This window comes from Cheilinus undulatus, linkage group 6, assembly GCF_018320785.1.
Source record: "Cheilinus undulatus linkage group 6, ASM1832078v1, whole genome shotgun sequence".
Classification (NCBI taxonomy): Eukaryota; Metazoa; Chordata; class Actinopteri; order Labriformes; family Labridae; genus Cheilinus; species Cheilinus undulatus.
The window spans coordinates 29,033,723-29,051,451 of NC_054870.1; the positions used below are offsets into that span (position 1 = coordinate 29,033,723).

Here is a 17,729-nt window from a genome sequence, read left to right on the forward strand (position 1 = left end):
TAGGAAACAAATTGAGAAAGGGCATGCTTCTAACCTGACACGTCAGATGGATGTTTCACACATCCATCTGGCTAACCTTCAATACAAAGCGTTTGGGAAAGGGCAGAGGATTTGAAAAAAACTTGGAGTGTGATTGGATGAACGTTCTGTCACATCTTTATGTGCCAATCAGAGCAACAAAACATGTGACATAGCCGCGACCAAGGTACGCGTGCACAGCTACCGAGAAATAACGTGAACCATGGTGACTAAAGACATGTCAGTACACAACTTTTGTCGTTTTTGAAAAGAAAACAACTCACTGCTGTTTTATTGTTCTTCTTTTAACGAAGAAATGTCGTCAAGTTCTGATAAAACTGACGCTTTAGCAGCATCCACTCTAAGCTCTTCCACCATAACTGCACTGGCCTCTTGTTGCTGCTTGCTTACGTCACGACTCCGCCGTGCCTGAAAGTACTGCTCCTCGTCACTGATTGGTCCTGTCACTTTCTAACCGGGACAAAACGGTTCAGGTGGGAGCTTTGCAAGATGGATTCGCCAGTGAGAAACAAGGAAACGTGCGTATCCATCTGCTTTGCAAGGTTAGCATGCTTCTGAATGGCATGAAAACGTATTAGCTTTTGAAACAGACAAAGTGGAGACTGAGGGCAGACTGTTCACTTATTAGTGAATCTAGGATGGTGTTAATCTGTAGAATATTTATTTATCCATAAATTTGTTAAAATTAAGAGCACAGAGAATTTTTAGATTTTACAGTCGAACCTAAAATGCTACTTAGGCAGGTTTTGTGATGGTATCAGAGTGCGATTACTCAGCATATATTTTTTAACTGCATTTTTCACCCCTGTGATTAATTAATACACATCAATTAAAAAAATTGACAGCACTAGTTATCACCTAACTATAATGCTTACATATTTTACACACAGTTTCATTGCCATTTGTGGATTAAAGGCAGTAAACGAGTTATTTTAAATCTATTTGAAGAAAACTGGGCACAGGAGTTGTAACAGCACTGTATTAAGTAAATGCATTTTGCTGATTGGAAGTTAAAACACCATTTCTGCAACCATATTTTGGTTAGTTTAGACATAACACCACTAATTTAGATAATCTCATGGCTCAATCTCAATACACTCTTGCGCCTACCACTCAGCCCAACCCCTATGCTTTGTGCGTTTACATCTAGGGGGGACAATGACTCCCAACTGCTGGAGTTAAAGGGTAGGGTATAGTGCCAGGATTACATGGCCCTTCAAAAGAAGATGTCCCAGAGGCAGTCTCCAAACCAAGTGTAATGAGAAATATCAGAGATTGCCTTTGAAAATTGTTACAATCTAATATCAGAATTTAATGTTGCAATGCATCATGATCGTTTTGATGTCGAACATGCGTTTAAAAACTGCTTGCAGTAGAAATGCCTGGTGTCTATGTAAATGCATGGTTGCAAGGGTTGTTGTATGATATTGGTGAAGATTTTTACCACTACTCCTTGTATCTGTTTCAAGGGACAAGAAGACACTTAAAATCAAAGGGTTAGGGTAAAAGATATGGGACTGAGCCTCTATCCTTGCAGTCCAATTAAACACTGACAAAATTTATTTGACTAACTAGCAGGGCTTAGTGTGGTTGTTACACTGTAAGTTAAGACAAAAATTACACATTGCTGGTGCAACTGGCGACTGGAAAAAATATATTCAAAGTCTAATAACTAACCATTTGTTAAGTCTTAGAAAGCAGTTTAGCTGGCTGCAAGTCTGTAGTATGGTCATAAAAAGGTATAGAGCCAAAAACTGTCCTAAAAAGGCTCCAGGCATTCCTGAGCTTGACCAGGTTTTCAAGGGAGATAACATGGTAATCTCAAATTGAAATTAAGAGTGAATTCAGGTATTTTTAAACATCAGTTTCAATGGGGTGTATGGGCAATCAACCTAAGGTTTAAAAAAACAAAACAAAAACAAAAACAAAAAAAACAGTTGATGGCATCAAGTACAAAACTGTGACCATGATAGTAGAAAGGGCATGAATTAAACACTGAAAACTCAAATGTCCCAGTCTAACAAGTGATCTGTGAAGGAATTTCATGATACAGGTATTTTAATCAATGTTTTCATTAGTGTCTGAAAAAATGCTGATGTTTTGTTTCTCCCAGGCTGTGCAGGATTTACCAGATTTAAATCTGAAACAACTGGGCCAAGTAAATTGTAGGATATCAGCTGTCACCTTAGGGATCAGATTATGAATTTATAATGTTTAGGTGGTTTTTCCTGACATGATCATTCATGGCTGAAGTGTTTCCCCATTCTATTGCAGTGTGTTGACGGAACCAAAAATACTTAAAAAAAATACTAATAGAAAAATCTTTAAGAGCAACTCATGAAATAAATGTTTGTTTAAAATTTCAATTAAGTAGAAGCATTATTTCATGTTTTGTAGGACTGTCAGGGATATCTTTGTGAATAATTTTACTCTTCAGGGTATTCTTGGATGAAAAGTACCTTCATTCCTGCTATGATGCAGTATGTAACTGGTACCGAGAACAAAATCTGTACTGCAGCATTGCTGCACTTTAAAACAGTCATAAAACAGCATACATAAGCAATACAAAACAACTGCCAGTATTAGGCTGATACTGGATAAAAAGAAATATTTACAAACAAGGCATAATGATTTTTTTGTTCAACATTTTAAGGGTACATGCATGCATGATTCTTAAGTCAAAATATCTAAAAGCATGATCGCACAACTTTGAAACTGACATGGAATGTATGTCCAGCTGGTTGCTAAGGTAAGGCTGAGTCTCTTCATATTAAATTACCTATAAAAATATATATATAAATAAAAAGGTGAGGGTATTGTGTTGCGAAAGCTGCAGCAGCGGTCAACGTTTAGCTGCACCGACAGTAGAGAGAGGAAGAGGATGATGAAGGGAGAGAGAGATGAGTGTACAGAAACGGCAGTCGAGCACCGTAGTATCAGCGAAGACGCTGCTGATCCAGGTCTGGAATGTTGTGCTCTGATTTCAGAACTACGCGCTGGTGTTTGTGTTCTAGAATAAGACAAGGCACATTCTCAGGCTGAGATTAGGGTGCACGTCCTAGAACCCGTGACACAGACATCTTCTAGAAGTCTCCAACGTTTGTTCAAGAACACTGACAAAACTATGTCCTAGAACTAAGAACAAGCTGGGTTCTACGAAAAAAGGCAGCCTGGTTCTAAACCCTCCAGGAGTTTAAGGCCAACAAGTCTGTCTCTATGTAATGGAACACTCTAGATTGTATAGAAAGAGGTACGATCAAAGCAGATCACTTTCATTTCCTAAGAGAGGAACTCCTTCTCCAGCTCAAAGACCGAGGGCCGTGCTGGGGAGCTCTGTATGCGGCACAACGGCACGGTGCAGTCTCGTTTCTGGCCCTCTGTGTCCATGTCCAGCAGGGAGCAGCCCATCCCCACCTCTGAGGACAGCACCATATTTAGGTTCTGTGCTGTTTTCTCTCCAGAGTAATGTCCCAGAGAATAGCTCTTGTTGCGTCCTCTAAGCAGGGCCCAGGCGTGGGGCTTAGCCCGGAATGACACAGGCCGGGGTCTGGAGAAAGCCTCGCCACCACTGGAGGGCTTCTCTGACGCTCCATCTTTCTCTCTCTCTTGCTTCTTCTGTGTGGCTGGAGGAGGAAGAGCGGGTGGGCCATTTGCTGAGAAGAGACATGGAATAAACCAATTTGGTTACAGTATTGGCAGCATATCAGGGTTTTTATCTAAATTTTGATGACACTAATGTCCAAAAATTTTTAATGATTCCACCCCTCCCCCCTTGGTTTTGTGTGACTCACTGTTGTGGTTGTTTGTGTATTTCTTTCTACGCAGCCGTGTTCCTGTGTTGTGGTTGCTCTGCTCTGGTGGCTTGCTTTGGGTTTTCTCCGGTGTCTGTGCGTCTGCTGCAGTCCTGCTGGTCTGTCCTTCCGTGGATGTCGCTTGGTTCAGTCTGGCTGGCTCCATGTGATTGACAGCCACAAGCTCCACTCTCCCAGGATGGAACTCTGACACCTCGGCCTCAGACTGCAGGAGACACTTGGTGGAGTTGCACTCCATGATTGCTGACATAGATATGAGGTTGACAGGAGGGCTAGAGGTGTGATTGGATGATGCCTCGTCTTTGCGGGAGCGACCGCTTGGTGGTGAGGTGCTTCGGCGGAAGCGTGTCGCACGCTGGAAAAGACCCTCCTTCTTCTTCTTCTCCTTCTCCTCACGTTGGGGCTCGCTGTCTTCCCCAGAGTTTTTCAGCGCTTCTCTAATATCGTAACCGAGCACGACTGATGCCAGCAGTGAGCCGCAGCCGTACAGTACAGAGTCAGTCTTGCGGCGAGCTGATGTTCGCTTCAGGCTGTTGGTGGGGGTGAGCTGTGGGGTGGTGGAAGTGGACGAGGTGGATGTGGTAGTGTAAGGGTCGTCTGGGGTCTCTGTTTGGCTGCTCTGACCACCCACCACCCCAACCCCTGAATCTCCCAGCCCACCGGGGCTCTGAGGCTGCTGCTCGTCCCTCCACAGAGGTAGATCGATATACACCTGGTTGGGGAACTTCAGCTGCTTTGGCTTGGAGCTGCTGTCAGGACATTCCTGGGAGAAGGGTTCATCTTTACCGGCCCCCACTGAAAAACATCAGTGAGATAAGAAATGATTAAGACATGAGTGATGGACACCATAAAAACATGCTTCCTCCTGTTGAATAAACCTTATGCTAAATTAATGACGCAAACCCTTTTATTGAATCTTAATAGTAAATAAATGCTTCAAATCAGATTCTCAGACCAGAAAAAACAAACAAACAAACAAAAAAAAAAACAATAAAAATGCAGGTAAAATTTGCCCATTTTAAATGTCATCAGCTGTTTCTAACGTTTGTGCGTTATGTAAAATGATAACGTACCATTCAGCCCTGCTACTTAGGGGCTGTGTTTCTCTAATTTCTTTGGGACTGAACAGTTTAATTTTCTATTTTCCTGAGTTTAAAATCTATTTGCCAAACTTACAAGTAACCTCATAAGAATTATTAGTTTCTACTGCCATTCATTTTGTGTATTATTTTGTTTGAAGCCAAATTTCCCATGTTCTCTTTTTGGCATAATATGCTGCTCTGAATTGTCACATAAACAAACAAATCCACACAGATATCCAAAAGTCATGCAACACAACTTTACAGTGTAGATCTGATGAATTACTCAGTCTAAATGCCAAGGAAATTTAAAACCTCTCATAAACAAAATTACAACTTTTAAAGACACTTTGTGACCTTTTAAAAATCTGACCGAAGACTTTAAAAGTTTGTTCAAGGTATCACAGCAACTTTTACTAAAAAAACAATGTTTAAATCAAATTTTAAAATGTACGTCATCCTAACTGATTTGTAGCTCACCCTGTTCAGCAAACAGTGCAGCAAGGGGGACAGACTTCTGGGATTTGACCAGGCTGGTGGACCAGGGATTACTGCCGTCAGACAGAGGGCGCACTCTGAAACCACAGACATGAAATATTTTAAACATGGACCCTGACTGGGGAGCAGTAGCCTAATATGAGGAAAATTAATGAATGCAATGGATATTTAAATATACAAGTCTGGAGAAATTTGAGAGACTACTCCAAATATTTCTTCATTCAGTGTCTCTTCATGCATGGATACATTCTCTGTCAGCACATGAATGATTGCAAACCAGGAACTCCTCTTTGCAGTGTTAAGATCTTGATTTGGTGATCACTGGGCAAGCTGAACTGAGCTGCTCTACTTCATGCTCATAGAGTGACATAATGTAACCTAATGTAACCAGATACAATGCAGTATTTAGCCCCTTGAATGTTTTACCCTTTTGATTTTTTTTAAATCAATCATGTCTCTGTTTAAATATTAGTATTCTGTTGTCTAAAATTGAATATTGACTTGTCAACCATTGCACTATCACTACATCTACTACATCTTTATGTTTTCTTAACCAGCTTTCATTTCCTGTTAATCAGACCTAAATGAGTTTGCTTTATTTGTAACTTGTTTGTACCGTCTACTCAAACAGACACCTTTAAATAGCTGAGCCAGAGAAAAAAAAACAAATTTTCATGCGCTGTGTATAGCTTTTGTAAGTTGTATTTTTTTTTTGTAAAACACAGAAGGGAGTCAAATCTGACATCAACGCGTAGACACGAGGATGTACTTTTGTTTAGAAACAGGAACAAAAGAATGGCTGGTTTCTGTGTTTGACTATGTGTCTGTTGTACCTCTCAGCAGCAACAGGCCTCTCTTTGCTCTGTACTGAACTCGGCCCCCAGGTTCTTCCTTTCTTCTTGATTCCCTTTTTCACATCATCAAACTCCTCCGGCCTGAAGAGGGAGCTGCGGCCCCATGTACGGTTGCTCTCGTCTTGAGTAACTGTTGACACAGTGAGGACAAGTTTCACCACAGAAATCAGCACACAGAAAACACAGAGTTCAGAGACGTGTTCTAGACATGCTGTTTAAACCATAAAAGGTATAAAGGTAATGTAAAAATGCCCACATAAATAATGGATCTTTTTTCCCCATTCCATTGAATGACTTAAATATTTGATGATATTACTAACATAATTGTTTCAGAAAATTTGAGTGATTATTCAACTTAAATTTGACTTGAAGACAAGAATTTATGTTAATTTTAAATAAAAAAAAAAAAAAACTGAAACGACTATGTTTTTGTTATAAAAGCTTCTTCGAGGTGTTTGTTAGTTATCGGAAGGTGTTATGAAGTTATAAGTGAAAGAAGGATCAACCAAAGACATCCCAGCGACAGACTTGACCCAGAACACAGAAAACTCTAATAAAGTGTGGCTTAAAATCACTACCACTATCAATACTAGTGTTCAGAACCACTTATGAACTGTAGACTGACTCAAGTCTGTGGTGCAAACCTCTATCATTGGTACATCTTACATGTGAAACCATTTTCAGCAGCAAACACCAAATTCTAGCTGTAATCCACAAATCAGGAGACCCTTCACAGGAAATGCATAGATAATTAAATAAAGCCCATAGATGGTAATCTGTTAGGTATCAAACCCTTTCAATGATCACGGTCAATTTAAAGTCATCACATGCAGCGATTGCTGTTAGTTACGCTGCATGTGGGGAGTCAATCGCTTGCCTGTCCTCCTGAGCCCACAGTATCCTGTGAGCTCGCTGGTCAGATCAACATCCTGTTGGTAAACATGCAAAATGTCCCTCTGCATGTGAGACGTCACTGAGGAAGGAAACATACATGTTACGCCTATCCAACATGAGCACTATGGCACTTGTGTTGAATGCTTTAGATCAGGAGTTCCCAAACTTTTCAGCTCAGGACCCCCACAACAACAATGCAAAGGATCGGGGGCCCCCACACAATACCAACAGTGAAGCATTGTGCTTTGGGGCTCTTCTTTCAGCAGGAACTGCGATTTCAGTTAAGGCAGGGGAAATTAGAAAATTCGCAAATACCAGGCAGTTTTAGCACAAAAGATGAAGATGAAGGGCCAATCTTCGTCATTCACCTTGACAATGACCCAACGTGTACATCCAGTTCCACAAAAGAATGGCTTCACTAAAGGCAGATAAAAGTTTTGGAATGTCCCAGCCCAAGCCGAGTCCTGAATCCTGCTGAAAATCTCTGTGATGACTTGAAGAGGGCTGTGCACAGGAGACGCCCTTGTAATGTGACAGATCTTCAGTGCTTTTGAAGGGAAGAGTGAGCAAAGCTTGCCAAAGATAGGTTACACTGATATGCACAACTACAAAGACTGAATGCTGTCGTAGGACAAAAAGGTGCTTCTATAAAGTTTTAGTCTTGGGATGTGTATATTTACACAATTTGGTTATTGTTATATTTAATTTCTTATTAATCCCTCCTAAAAGATTTTCAGTTTTTAACTGAATTATATTTGTTATAAATACATAAAAAGTGGAAAAATTTCAGAAATAATAGAACTTGGCCTCATATTTCTACAGTACAAAAATGTGACATTTTAAAAGGGCTGTATGGACTTTTTAGAGTCACTGTTTTAGAGCATAGTTATTGTTCTGGACTAATGTACTTACATCATATTTGTTATTATACCTTCATAATTTTATCTTCTAGTTAAATTTGAGGTTTGAAAACTAATAACAGAGACGAACCAAATGTCTAATTGTCATATATGTAATATTAGCAAAAGATTTGTGTGCTTGTAAATGTATTCGCTGGGTTATTACATACTGGTTAATTTTCCTAAAATGTATCTTTTAAGGCAACACTTTGATTTAGGTCCATATCCATAAAATAAACCTCAATTTGCACTAAAATTTGTGTTGAAAATAATTATTTTGACACCTGGTAGGTGCAAGCGCATGCATGTTGATATGTACATGTGTACATGCCCCCAGGTTAACTTTGTGAATAGCAAAAAATTCTCCAAGACAATAAAACCACGCTTATTTTCTTAATTTAAAATCAGTGAAAAGGGTAACTTAAAGGTTAAACTCCACCATCTAATAGTGCAACACTTTCTCGTTGCATAGAATCAATCCACATTGAGATGGGTGACAAGAAATAAGTGGATATTTTATGTCTTGTCAGTCTTTTATGAATGTTTTACATCTTCAGTTTGTGTTGAAGTGGTTAGTAAGGTAATAATTCAACTTCTTTTTTATTACTGAGGTCATAAACAGTACAGTGAAGCAAATCATTGTCCCATATAACTAAGAAGGTTCGTACTGTGAATATTCTTTAGTCATTTTTTAGATTTTGAATCTGTATCAATAATCAGGGCTAACCGTTACAAATGGCCGACATTGTTGACCCTCTGACTGGATATCAGGATCTTACATAAATGCTCATGAGGAATTTGTTCCAGTTATTGCAGAGGCGTTGGTGTGTCACTAATAACATTATCAAACTGTTCAAACAACTGGCTGACTGCTTCTGGCTCTGGAGCGTATTGTTCACACAGCGCTGGTCATTGTGAAAGACACTGTCCCCATGTTCCCATCAAAGAGAGGTAATGTGATCCCCTTAGAATCCATCTGTACTCAAATATTCTCATTTTAACTTCATCAAGACCAAAAAATACTATCCCAGCATGTATTTCCGTTACAGGTTAGTGCTGAGGAAAATGGGGAACTTAAAAGACACTACACTTACGCTGAATGGCTCGTAGCCTCGGGATGAGAGTGGGACTGCTGGGAGGAGAGGAACTGGTGCTGTGAAGGCTTCGTCTCTTGTCCATGGACGGGGATGCCTGCACGGTGATTTTATGCTGGAAGTCTGCAAATTACAACAGACACATATGAGCGGTAGCATAAAGATCAATACAATGTCAGAGAAGTTAAGGTTGGAGCAAAATTATTTATCTTTCATGTAACGCAAATGTAGACAAATAAAGTTCACAAGCTATCAAACATAGGGACTATACAAGAATTAGATTTAAACTGATTATTCCAAAAACTCAAATTAAATGATAAAAAGATAAAGACGTGAGGGCTTATGATGCTATGGTATAGAATTTCTTTAGGTTGCTATTTAAGTTCTATTGGCAGCACATTTTTTAGGTAACACAGTGTCTAATATGTAATAACTCACTTTTTTTATTTGACACTTGGCATGTTTTCCATCTGGATATTTTGGCTGTTAACATCTTTAATTGCCAGACAGTTACACATGGTACCAACCATAAGACCAAAAGTAAAAAATCTTACATCAATCATCTTGAATTTATAACCTTGAAGACATTAAAAATTCATTATTGTCTGCAGAGAATGTCTGCAGACACTCACCTGAGGGCAGGCTGATGCGGTTTCCATCCTTGAGTTTAAGCCGGGAGCGTTTAAATTTGCCCTTCCTCTTCTTCACATTGGGCTTGTCTTTGTTGAGTTGGAAAATAAGGATGTTAAGCTCCCTCTCCAGTACGTTGATTTCCCGCTCCGCCAGCTGCTGCTCCCGACGCTTCAGCAGCTCCTCCTGAGACTTCTGCTGGAGGGCGGCCCGCGTCAGCTCCTCCTCTCTGGAACGAAGCTCCTGTAAGATCCAGGGATTAAGATACAGGTGAGATACAGATGTGGTTGAACTGGCAGACAGTGTGAAAATGCACCCAGGAGATTGAGATAACCGAAGTCTACGCTGTGATATTATACAGAGGAGAAGATCCCCTTTTTACCTAAGGCTGGCAGCGTAAGGCAGCTACCAGCACAAGACACCTGTCTGTCCTATCCTGACTGTCAGGCGTTGAGTTTGACTGTTGGTTGTTTAAAATGAAGAGAAGAATATCTCTGCTGTTCAATCTCTTTGATATATTTGTGTTACTTTCCATCCATCTGACAAAGCCTGTTAATGAAGGGCTAAATCACAGGCAAAAGCTTCAAATTAAAACAAAACTCAATAAAAACATTAAGTTTTATTGAAGCTATGGTGAGGAATTTTGAACTGGTTATCAAACATAATGACATTAATACTGATGATTCTGTATGAGCTACAAAAGCAAAGAGAAACTAAGAAGAGAGGTTGCAGTAATTTGTAATGCCCAAAACTTTGACTGTGGGGTAAGTGACAGAGGCAGTTACTGCACACTAAAAGAAACTTGGGCTCTCAAATTATTAAAACATTTTGCTTGTGATTAATCTCAGAATTTTACAGTTAATTGCTAATTCAATCCTTTTTTGTTGCATGTTGAAATCTCACTATTAAGCTTTTTAAACTTGTTTCATTTTAAATTTCTATACCATACTGCACTGAGGGTAGCTACTTCAGGCAGATTGACATTTATGATAATCATTTGACCACAGGATAAAGTAACTCATTATGGATTGAAAGGGAAATAAGGGAACAGTATGAAGTGAAAAGTTTAATAACACAAGGGGAAATGACTTCTGACTTGCCCACTGAGCTGTCTGTGAGATGAGAACTGAAATGAGATATGAAGGAGTAGTGGTGTGTTTATTTTACATCACTATGTCTGCAGGGAGATGCTGCAGTGGCTAAACCAAAGTGTGCTGAGGAGGACAATAAAGCAAGAGATTTATTAAAAAACACAGGAAAAAACGAGGGTCTGGACAGCTTCTTGAAACTATAGGGGTAGAAAAGAGATAGGGCTCGGGTGAAGGGTATGGACAAATCCAGATAAAATATCAAGAAATGAACGCACTTGTGTTTACAAAAAAGAAGCTTTTATTAAACTGGCACATTTAATAAAAATTATACACATTGTGAGGGGTTCAACAAGTGATAATAATCAGAGTAAAGCATGAGATTAATGTAATCCAGAAACATAAATGTACTTATTATAGGCCTTAATAGCATCATAATACATGTATTCATGCTGACAGTCCTAGTATGAAATAATAGTATGGACACTTTATTTGAACATAGAGGAGAACATGCATTGTAACATCTTATTCAGCCAGTTTTACAGTGTTTAATTGTTATAGGTCGTGTGTTTTGCATAGGCCTGTCTATATGTTACATTGTTGCTCTGCTGCTTGTGTGTTGGTTTGACTTTAATTTTTTTATAGCCCATCCACAGGCCACAACAGCAAATTATCTTTGACCAGGGGTGCTATTGACAGTAATTAACCTGCTTCATATTATGCTACAAATACATGTAAAATAAATGAAGACAATTATCCTGTATTTCCATGGCAAAAATAAAAAGCCCTATCAGATGTTTCTGAGTGAGGCCGGTGTGTTTGCCCTGTATTAGATAACTTTGTACTTGTACTTTGTTTCAGGAGATTACTGCCTGCTGTTTCTGTCTGTGTTACATGGTGTAAACCATGGGAGCAGACAAGTCTGTTGAGCTTTCCTTACCCTGTCTATTTTCTTTTTAATTGCTCTCAGCTCAGTAATAATAATCCTTACTGGATGACCTCCATAAAGCAGCTTTACAGCCAAACCACTCCAGCCACCCACCTAGACACAGATTACCGTGGGATGTTTGTGGGAAACCTCCTGATGTAGCAGCTAATTCTTTAGTAATCTTATGAAATTTGCAATGGGAAAATGCAAGCTCATGCTAAAAGCTCTTTATTTCCTGCTGTTAGCGTATAAAACCTTCAGATTCTGGTCAAGCTGTACAGTGTTTTTAGTAACGTGTGCAGATTTACTACAGTGCTTGGATGATGAAACTGGATTATTGGAAGTTACATAACATGTCAACTAATTTACAAATACCTTTTCTAATATCAGTCTAACACCTTAATGCGGTAGAATACATAAATATGTATTCAACTTTAATAACATGAATTCTTTAAGTCTTATAAACAGTATATATAAAAAGTTCAAGTGTCCTTTTCATTCTGTTGACTATTAGTCGACCCAGCCCTGTGTGCTGATCCTGCTGTTTCTCCAAACACTAATTAACCTCCCTCTTTAAGCCAGCGACGGGAGACTTCTTCAGGAAGCAGATTAAGGTCTTAACAAGGGGAAGTACATTTAAGCACCTTGGCATTAATGACTCGTTTTGTTAAACGCGCGATTAGCTCGTCCGCTGAAAGTAACCAATACACTTTTAGTCCATAAAATCTGCCCTGGGCCAGTCAGTTTGGCTCAACTAAATCTTAAGAATGGATTAGTTTAAAATGTGTTGTTGATGAAAAGCACTGAGAACAGCAAATGTGGGATAAGAGGCCTCTGGATTGTACTGTGCTTAGCTTTCAAAATTCCCACACCTCGAGACAGAGCAGAGGGAGGAGGAAATAACTTATACACTTTATGCATTTATTCACTTAACAGCCCTCACTTTGTCTATTGATCTTTGAGTTTCTGGGTCTGCGATTGTAACCTACCTTCTCTTTGGTCCTGAGCTCATCAAACATCTCCTGGATCTCCACACGCCAGTCATCCTGCATGCTGTGAAATGAGTCCTGGGGCATTGTGGCCATTACCGCCTCTTCAATGGCTGACAGCTGCTCCAGGATGCAGGAGAAGGAGGGACGCACATGGGGGTCCTGGTCCCAACATTCTGGACACACATAGTCAATCAGTCATTATTTATTTATAAAACACCACATTACGACAGAAGATTGCTCAGGACACCTTTCAGAAATATCAGGTGTAGGTAGCACTCTTCTTTTATGTTATTAAAACAAAGATTAGGATTGTTGTTGTTTTTGTCAAGTACCTAAGTCTCCAGTATGTTTAATGCATGTATGGTCGTTTTGATAGTCACTACAGCTGTGCTTGAACATATCTAAAGGACTTTGTACACTGGGTCTGATTATTTCGCTCGAATTCTTTGCACGTCTAAAAAGAAAATCGAGCTCATGTTCTAATGACTTTTGCAGACTGACCGAAATCTTCGTCCGTCATATTTTTATTCGGAACAGGTTCGATTTTATGCGAAATTTTGCATCAGTCCAAGTCATTTAAATGGGTGAGTGATGATTCAAAACAGTGCCCGCTGCATCCTCCTCTCTTGCTCACCCCCGCCAGACCCCTCCTCCCTCTCTCTCTCCTTCTCTCTGGCACTAACCTCACTTTAAAGACCAAAGTTTGCTCATTTATTCTGTGGATATAAACCATGGAAATATAACAGATATAAGGGCGGTTCATGATTCAAATCAGCGCCCGTTACTTTATTCTCTCTCGCTCACTCACCCCTGTCCAACTCCTCCCTCCCTCCCACTCCCTCTCTCTCGCTTATACACCGTAGTTTTCCGGTGTATTATGTGGATATCAGCTATGGAAAAATAACAGATAAAGGCATATGTTATAACCTACTCACAGCTCATAACAGAGACAGAATTATAAAGTTGCTCTCTCTATTTCTCCAACGTGGCTCAGCGCTATTACTCGTGAACAGTTGATGAATGAAGCTCTCTGTCAGGATAAATCGAGCAGGATTTTAAAGGAGTGACAGAGACGCAGGCTCCAGTACGAAACTATATGCCACATTCTCCGAATTTTCGCAGTGAAGGCAAATAAAAACGCATCGGATCCAGTGTGCAAGGTCTGAGTGCGTGACGTTTTTTTTTGGATTTCGGATCTGAAAAAAACGCATCCGAAAATAACGGACCCAGTGTGTAAAGACCTTTAGAGCTAATAATCAATTCAGCTGAAGACTTCATGGATAAAGATGCTTAAAAGTAGAATTTCATCAATGCAAAATCAGTATGAACAAGTCTGAACAACCTATCACACACTCCCTGCTACTGTGGTTGACAAAAGAACCAACTGGTAAAACAAAATCAAAATAAAAAAAAAAAGCAATAAAGACATAAAAAAAAAAAAAAAAAAAGAATACATTGCTATGCAAACCTTGTAATCAACTCTTAAATACAACCAAAAAAGTATCTGATAAAAAGACGTCTAAGAGAAAATCCTAAGGTATACTCAGTTTCATACTTCTGTTTCCTAAATTTACACTGCCTCTTTGTGTTTTTACTTTTAATTAAATAAAATAAATCTGTCCTGCTGTCTTCTCTTTTGTATTTACCTTCCATGAGCTTGGCGAAGGGTTCTGGGCAGGTTGAGGGTATTGGTAGAGTTAACTTATTCACTGCCACACCATAAGCAACGGCCAGGCCATCTATCCCACGGTATGGCACCTCCCCAGTTAACAGTTCCCACAGCAAGACACCATAACTATGGAAGGAAATTAAGGATAAATAATATTCAACAAAGAAGGGAGTTATAATATCAGAAGAATGAGTGCATGTAGATATTTTATCCATGTCTTGTGTGTTATCCATCTTACCCCCAGACGTCACTGCCTTTGGAAAACAGAGATGACTTGATGACCTCAGGGGCCATCCAGGAGTAGGTGCCTGCGGCAGACATTTTTGTGGTTTTGTGCCACTCCCTGGCCAAGCCAAAATCTGTGATCTTCAAGGTCTTCCTCCCGATGTCGTCATTCTCAATCTTTTCAAGTAATAAAACTGAGAAGAGAGAAGCACAGGGAAGTGATACATTAGAGGGCGGCCTTGGAGAGAGCGGAGGATAAATAAAGATACATGAAAACCAGCGATGAGTGATGTGAGAATAGGAAAAGTAAAATAACTGGATGGGGATGAAAGTGATGTGAGGGGCTGTAGAGAAGACGGAGAAAAGACGAGTGAAAGTGATACAAAGAGTGAGTGAGAGAGAAAAAGGCAGCTGTGCAGGTGAGGAGATGATAGTGAAATTCAACAAGGCCAACAGTGGTATGCAGGTCATTTATTACTGTAGGAACAGAAGACTGACAGCGCCACAAAGCACCTGTCCGCAGGTCCTAAAACTGTGCAACACATTAAACAGGGCAGGAGCTCTCCAAACCTGCCTGAAAAACAACACCTGCCCACAGTGAAGCCACAACCCACCGAGCCTCAACACCAATCATCTGCTGGGAAATAAAATGACTTACACAAACATTATTCTAAATAGAGATGAAAGAGCAGGAATAGTCCTGAGTTTCAGATTCAAATTAACATGATTTTGCAAAACTTATAAACCTAAGTTCTAATAAAAGTTAAATAAATACTAGCACTATTACACCACTATTACTACATATAAATACTACTATACAGCATTTTCAACATGGAGCTTATAATGCTATTTTTGTGTTCTGTACATAACTTAACCCTCAACTGTGTCTATTTCTAATGTTTCTAGGGAAGTTTATGATTCAAGACCATCGCAACTCAGATGGATAAAGTCACTCTGATTCAAGTTGATACAATAAATCTAAGCATGCCACTCCCATGATTTCATACACACAAACACACACATAAAAAGATGAACAAATTGAAAGAAAAAAACTTAAAAAGCCACTTAGGGTGTTTCCACACCTGAAAGTCTGGACCATGTGTGTGTTTTCTTCTATATTAAACATATTTTTGGTTCAGTTGGTTTTGGTTTCATGCTGTAATCACTGCAAACAAACTAACAGACTAAACATGACAAAACTTTTGTTTTGCGCCTATCGCAGTTTAACTTTAGGTGACACTGTTCTCCTGGCCTCATGTATCCTCTCTTGTTCTCCCTCTTGGAAAGTGGTTTTAAAAATGTTCTGTTTCTTTTTTTCTTCTTTTTTTTTTTAAGGGCTGACAGCTTCCATTTGGTGGGTTGATTGGTCGAAAAGCTGTTGTCCAATCAAGATCACCCAGTCAGTGAGTCGAGACGGCTCATTTTGTTTGGTGTTGGACCTTTTTTCCAGCTCTCATGTTTTAATTTCCAGTCATTGGTTTGAAGGTCTGGACGTTTCAAAATAATGCCATGAATCTCTCTCTGGCACTAGACACATTAAACTTCGAAAGCTTTTCAAATATTGTGACTGTCATCATTGGCCTTCAAAATGCTTGTTCTTAGTAACATTACTGTGAGAATATCCACATTTGACAGACTGTGATTAAAGGTGAAAAACTGTCTGATGCGACTACAGCAAGAATCATTAAGGTATATACAATTTCTACAATCCTGAAGGAATTGTGATTTTAAAAAAAGATGCAGTAGTTAGCATATTTTAGCTAGGATATACTTAAATTTACTACCTTCCTTCCTTATTTTCTGAAGTATCATCTCACTCAACTGTTTGTTACAGTTTAATATGGAAATATGGATTTTCCTTTATCCCTTATTTCTTTATGACTTTATCTTTGTGTATAGAATTTATTTTGTTAGGATTTTTATTTATCAAAGCACCTTGTAAAGTTGGTATTGGTCAGTGCAGTTGTTATAGCTAAAACATATTTCTGTATTCTACTATACAGAGGAGTTTGAGAGCATAAAATTGCTCTGAGGCTGTGCCACCCAACAAAAGGTGATGATGTCAACAGAGGAATAATATCATTGTTTACATGTTTCTTTTGAAATAGGAAAAAAGACACATGTAAACAAAAAAATTCTGTCTGTTGGTGGTCAAGAAGTGGGGGCAGCCATTAAAAATGAATGGGAATGGAGAAAATGTAGCACTAAAAAGCTCTAAGTGGACCTCTATACTGCAATTATCATCAGAAAATTTCAACATACACTTTACAAAACTGATTTTTACCACATAAACTGAACTAACCTTGTGGGGTGAGTAACAGAGTAATGATGTGCCATTCACAAACAAGTCAGTTCTACAAAACAGCTCTTTTATGTGAGACAGCTCTTGTTCGAGTGCTGGTTTCCTTTCCCCATCCTCTGTGGTTATTTAATCCACATTTAAAAAGCCAAACTAACCAAGTGAAGAGCTGTTTGGGAGCCAAAAACCAGCTCTTCTGAGCCAAACCAAATGGTCTGGATCTCTTAAAAGGGATGGATTTCCTGTCACAACACATGAGAGTAGATGGACATCAGCTGAGGAAACAGGCAAAATCAGAGTTTAATGTACGAAACCATGTCAAAGCTGTACTGAACTAAACCGGAGCGCTTTGTGGAAACGGACCATAATCTAGCATTGTATTACTCTCATCCAGGATTTAGACAGAGGCATTTTTTTTTTCTCAGTTCCTGCCTGCTTCCATCTCTCTTTGAGTTTTTCTTGTTTTTGCTTGAATATTTCACTATTACTACTAGACACAGAAGTAGCTTAAGAATGTTTTAATTTTGCAAAACTGTAAATGAAATCGTGATTGAAGGGATTTTTGGGACATAAACACTCAAATTCGATGACTTCTGGAACATTCACTCCCTCTTTTCTATCAATATATGGCATATTGATATTCATTATGATATACACAACAAGCATATACTCAAAAAAGAATAACTAACCTGGGAGGATTTGACTTTTGGTTTCCAGGTTTTCAAGGTA

The 17,729-nt window shown here is 39.2% G+C and overlaps 1 protein-coding gene across 1 annotated transcript in view; it reads right to left on the reverse strand.

Moving 5' to 3' along the window:
- Positions 1-473: 473 nt before the first annotated feature.
- Positions 474-17,729, reverse strand: part of map3k21 (mitogen-activated protein kinase kinase kinase 21) — a 45,762-nt gene continuing 28,506 nt past the window's right edge. Inside the window, exons 2-10 of the mRNA XM_041789574.1 lie at positions 14,715-14,895; positions 14,454-14,602; positions 12,805-12,980; positions 9,802-10,042; positions 9,170-9,292; positions 6,262-6,412; positions 5,411-5,505; positions 3,831-4,646; positions 474-3,692 (exon numbers count right to left, since the gene is read on the reverse strand). Coding sequence (XP_041645508.1) covers positions 3,319-3,692; positions 3,831-4,646; positions 5,411-5,505; positions 6,262-6,412; positions 9,170-9,292; positions 9,802-10,042; positions 12,805-12,980; positions 14,454-14,602; positions 14,715-14,895 — 2,306 coding nt within the window. The 3' untranslated portion in view covers positions 474-3,318. The remainder of the gene's footprint in view (positions 3,693-3,830; positions 4,647-5,410; positions 5,506-6,261; positions 6,413-9,169; positions 9,293-9,801; positions 10,043-12,804; positions 12,981-14,453; positions 14,603-14,714; positions 14,896-17,729) is intronic.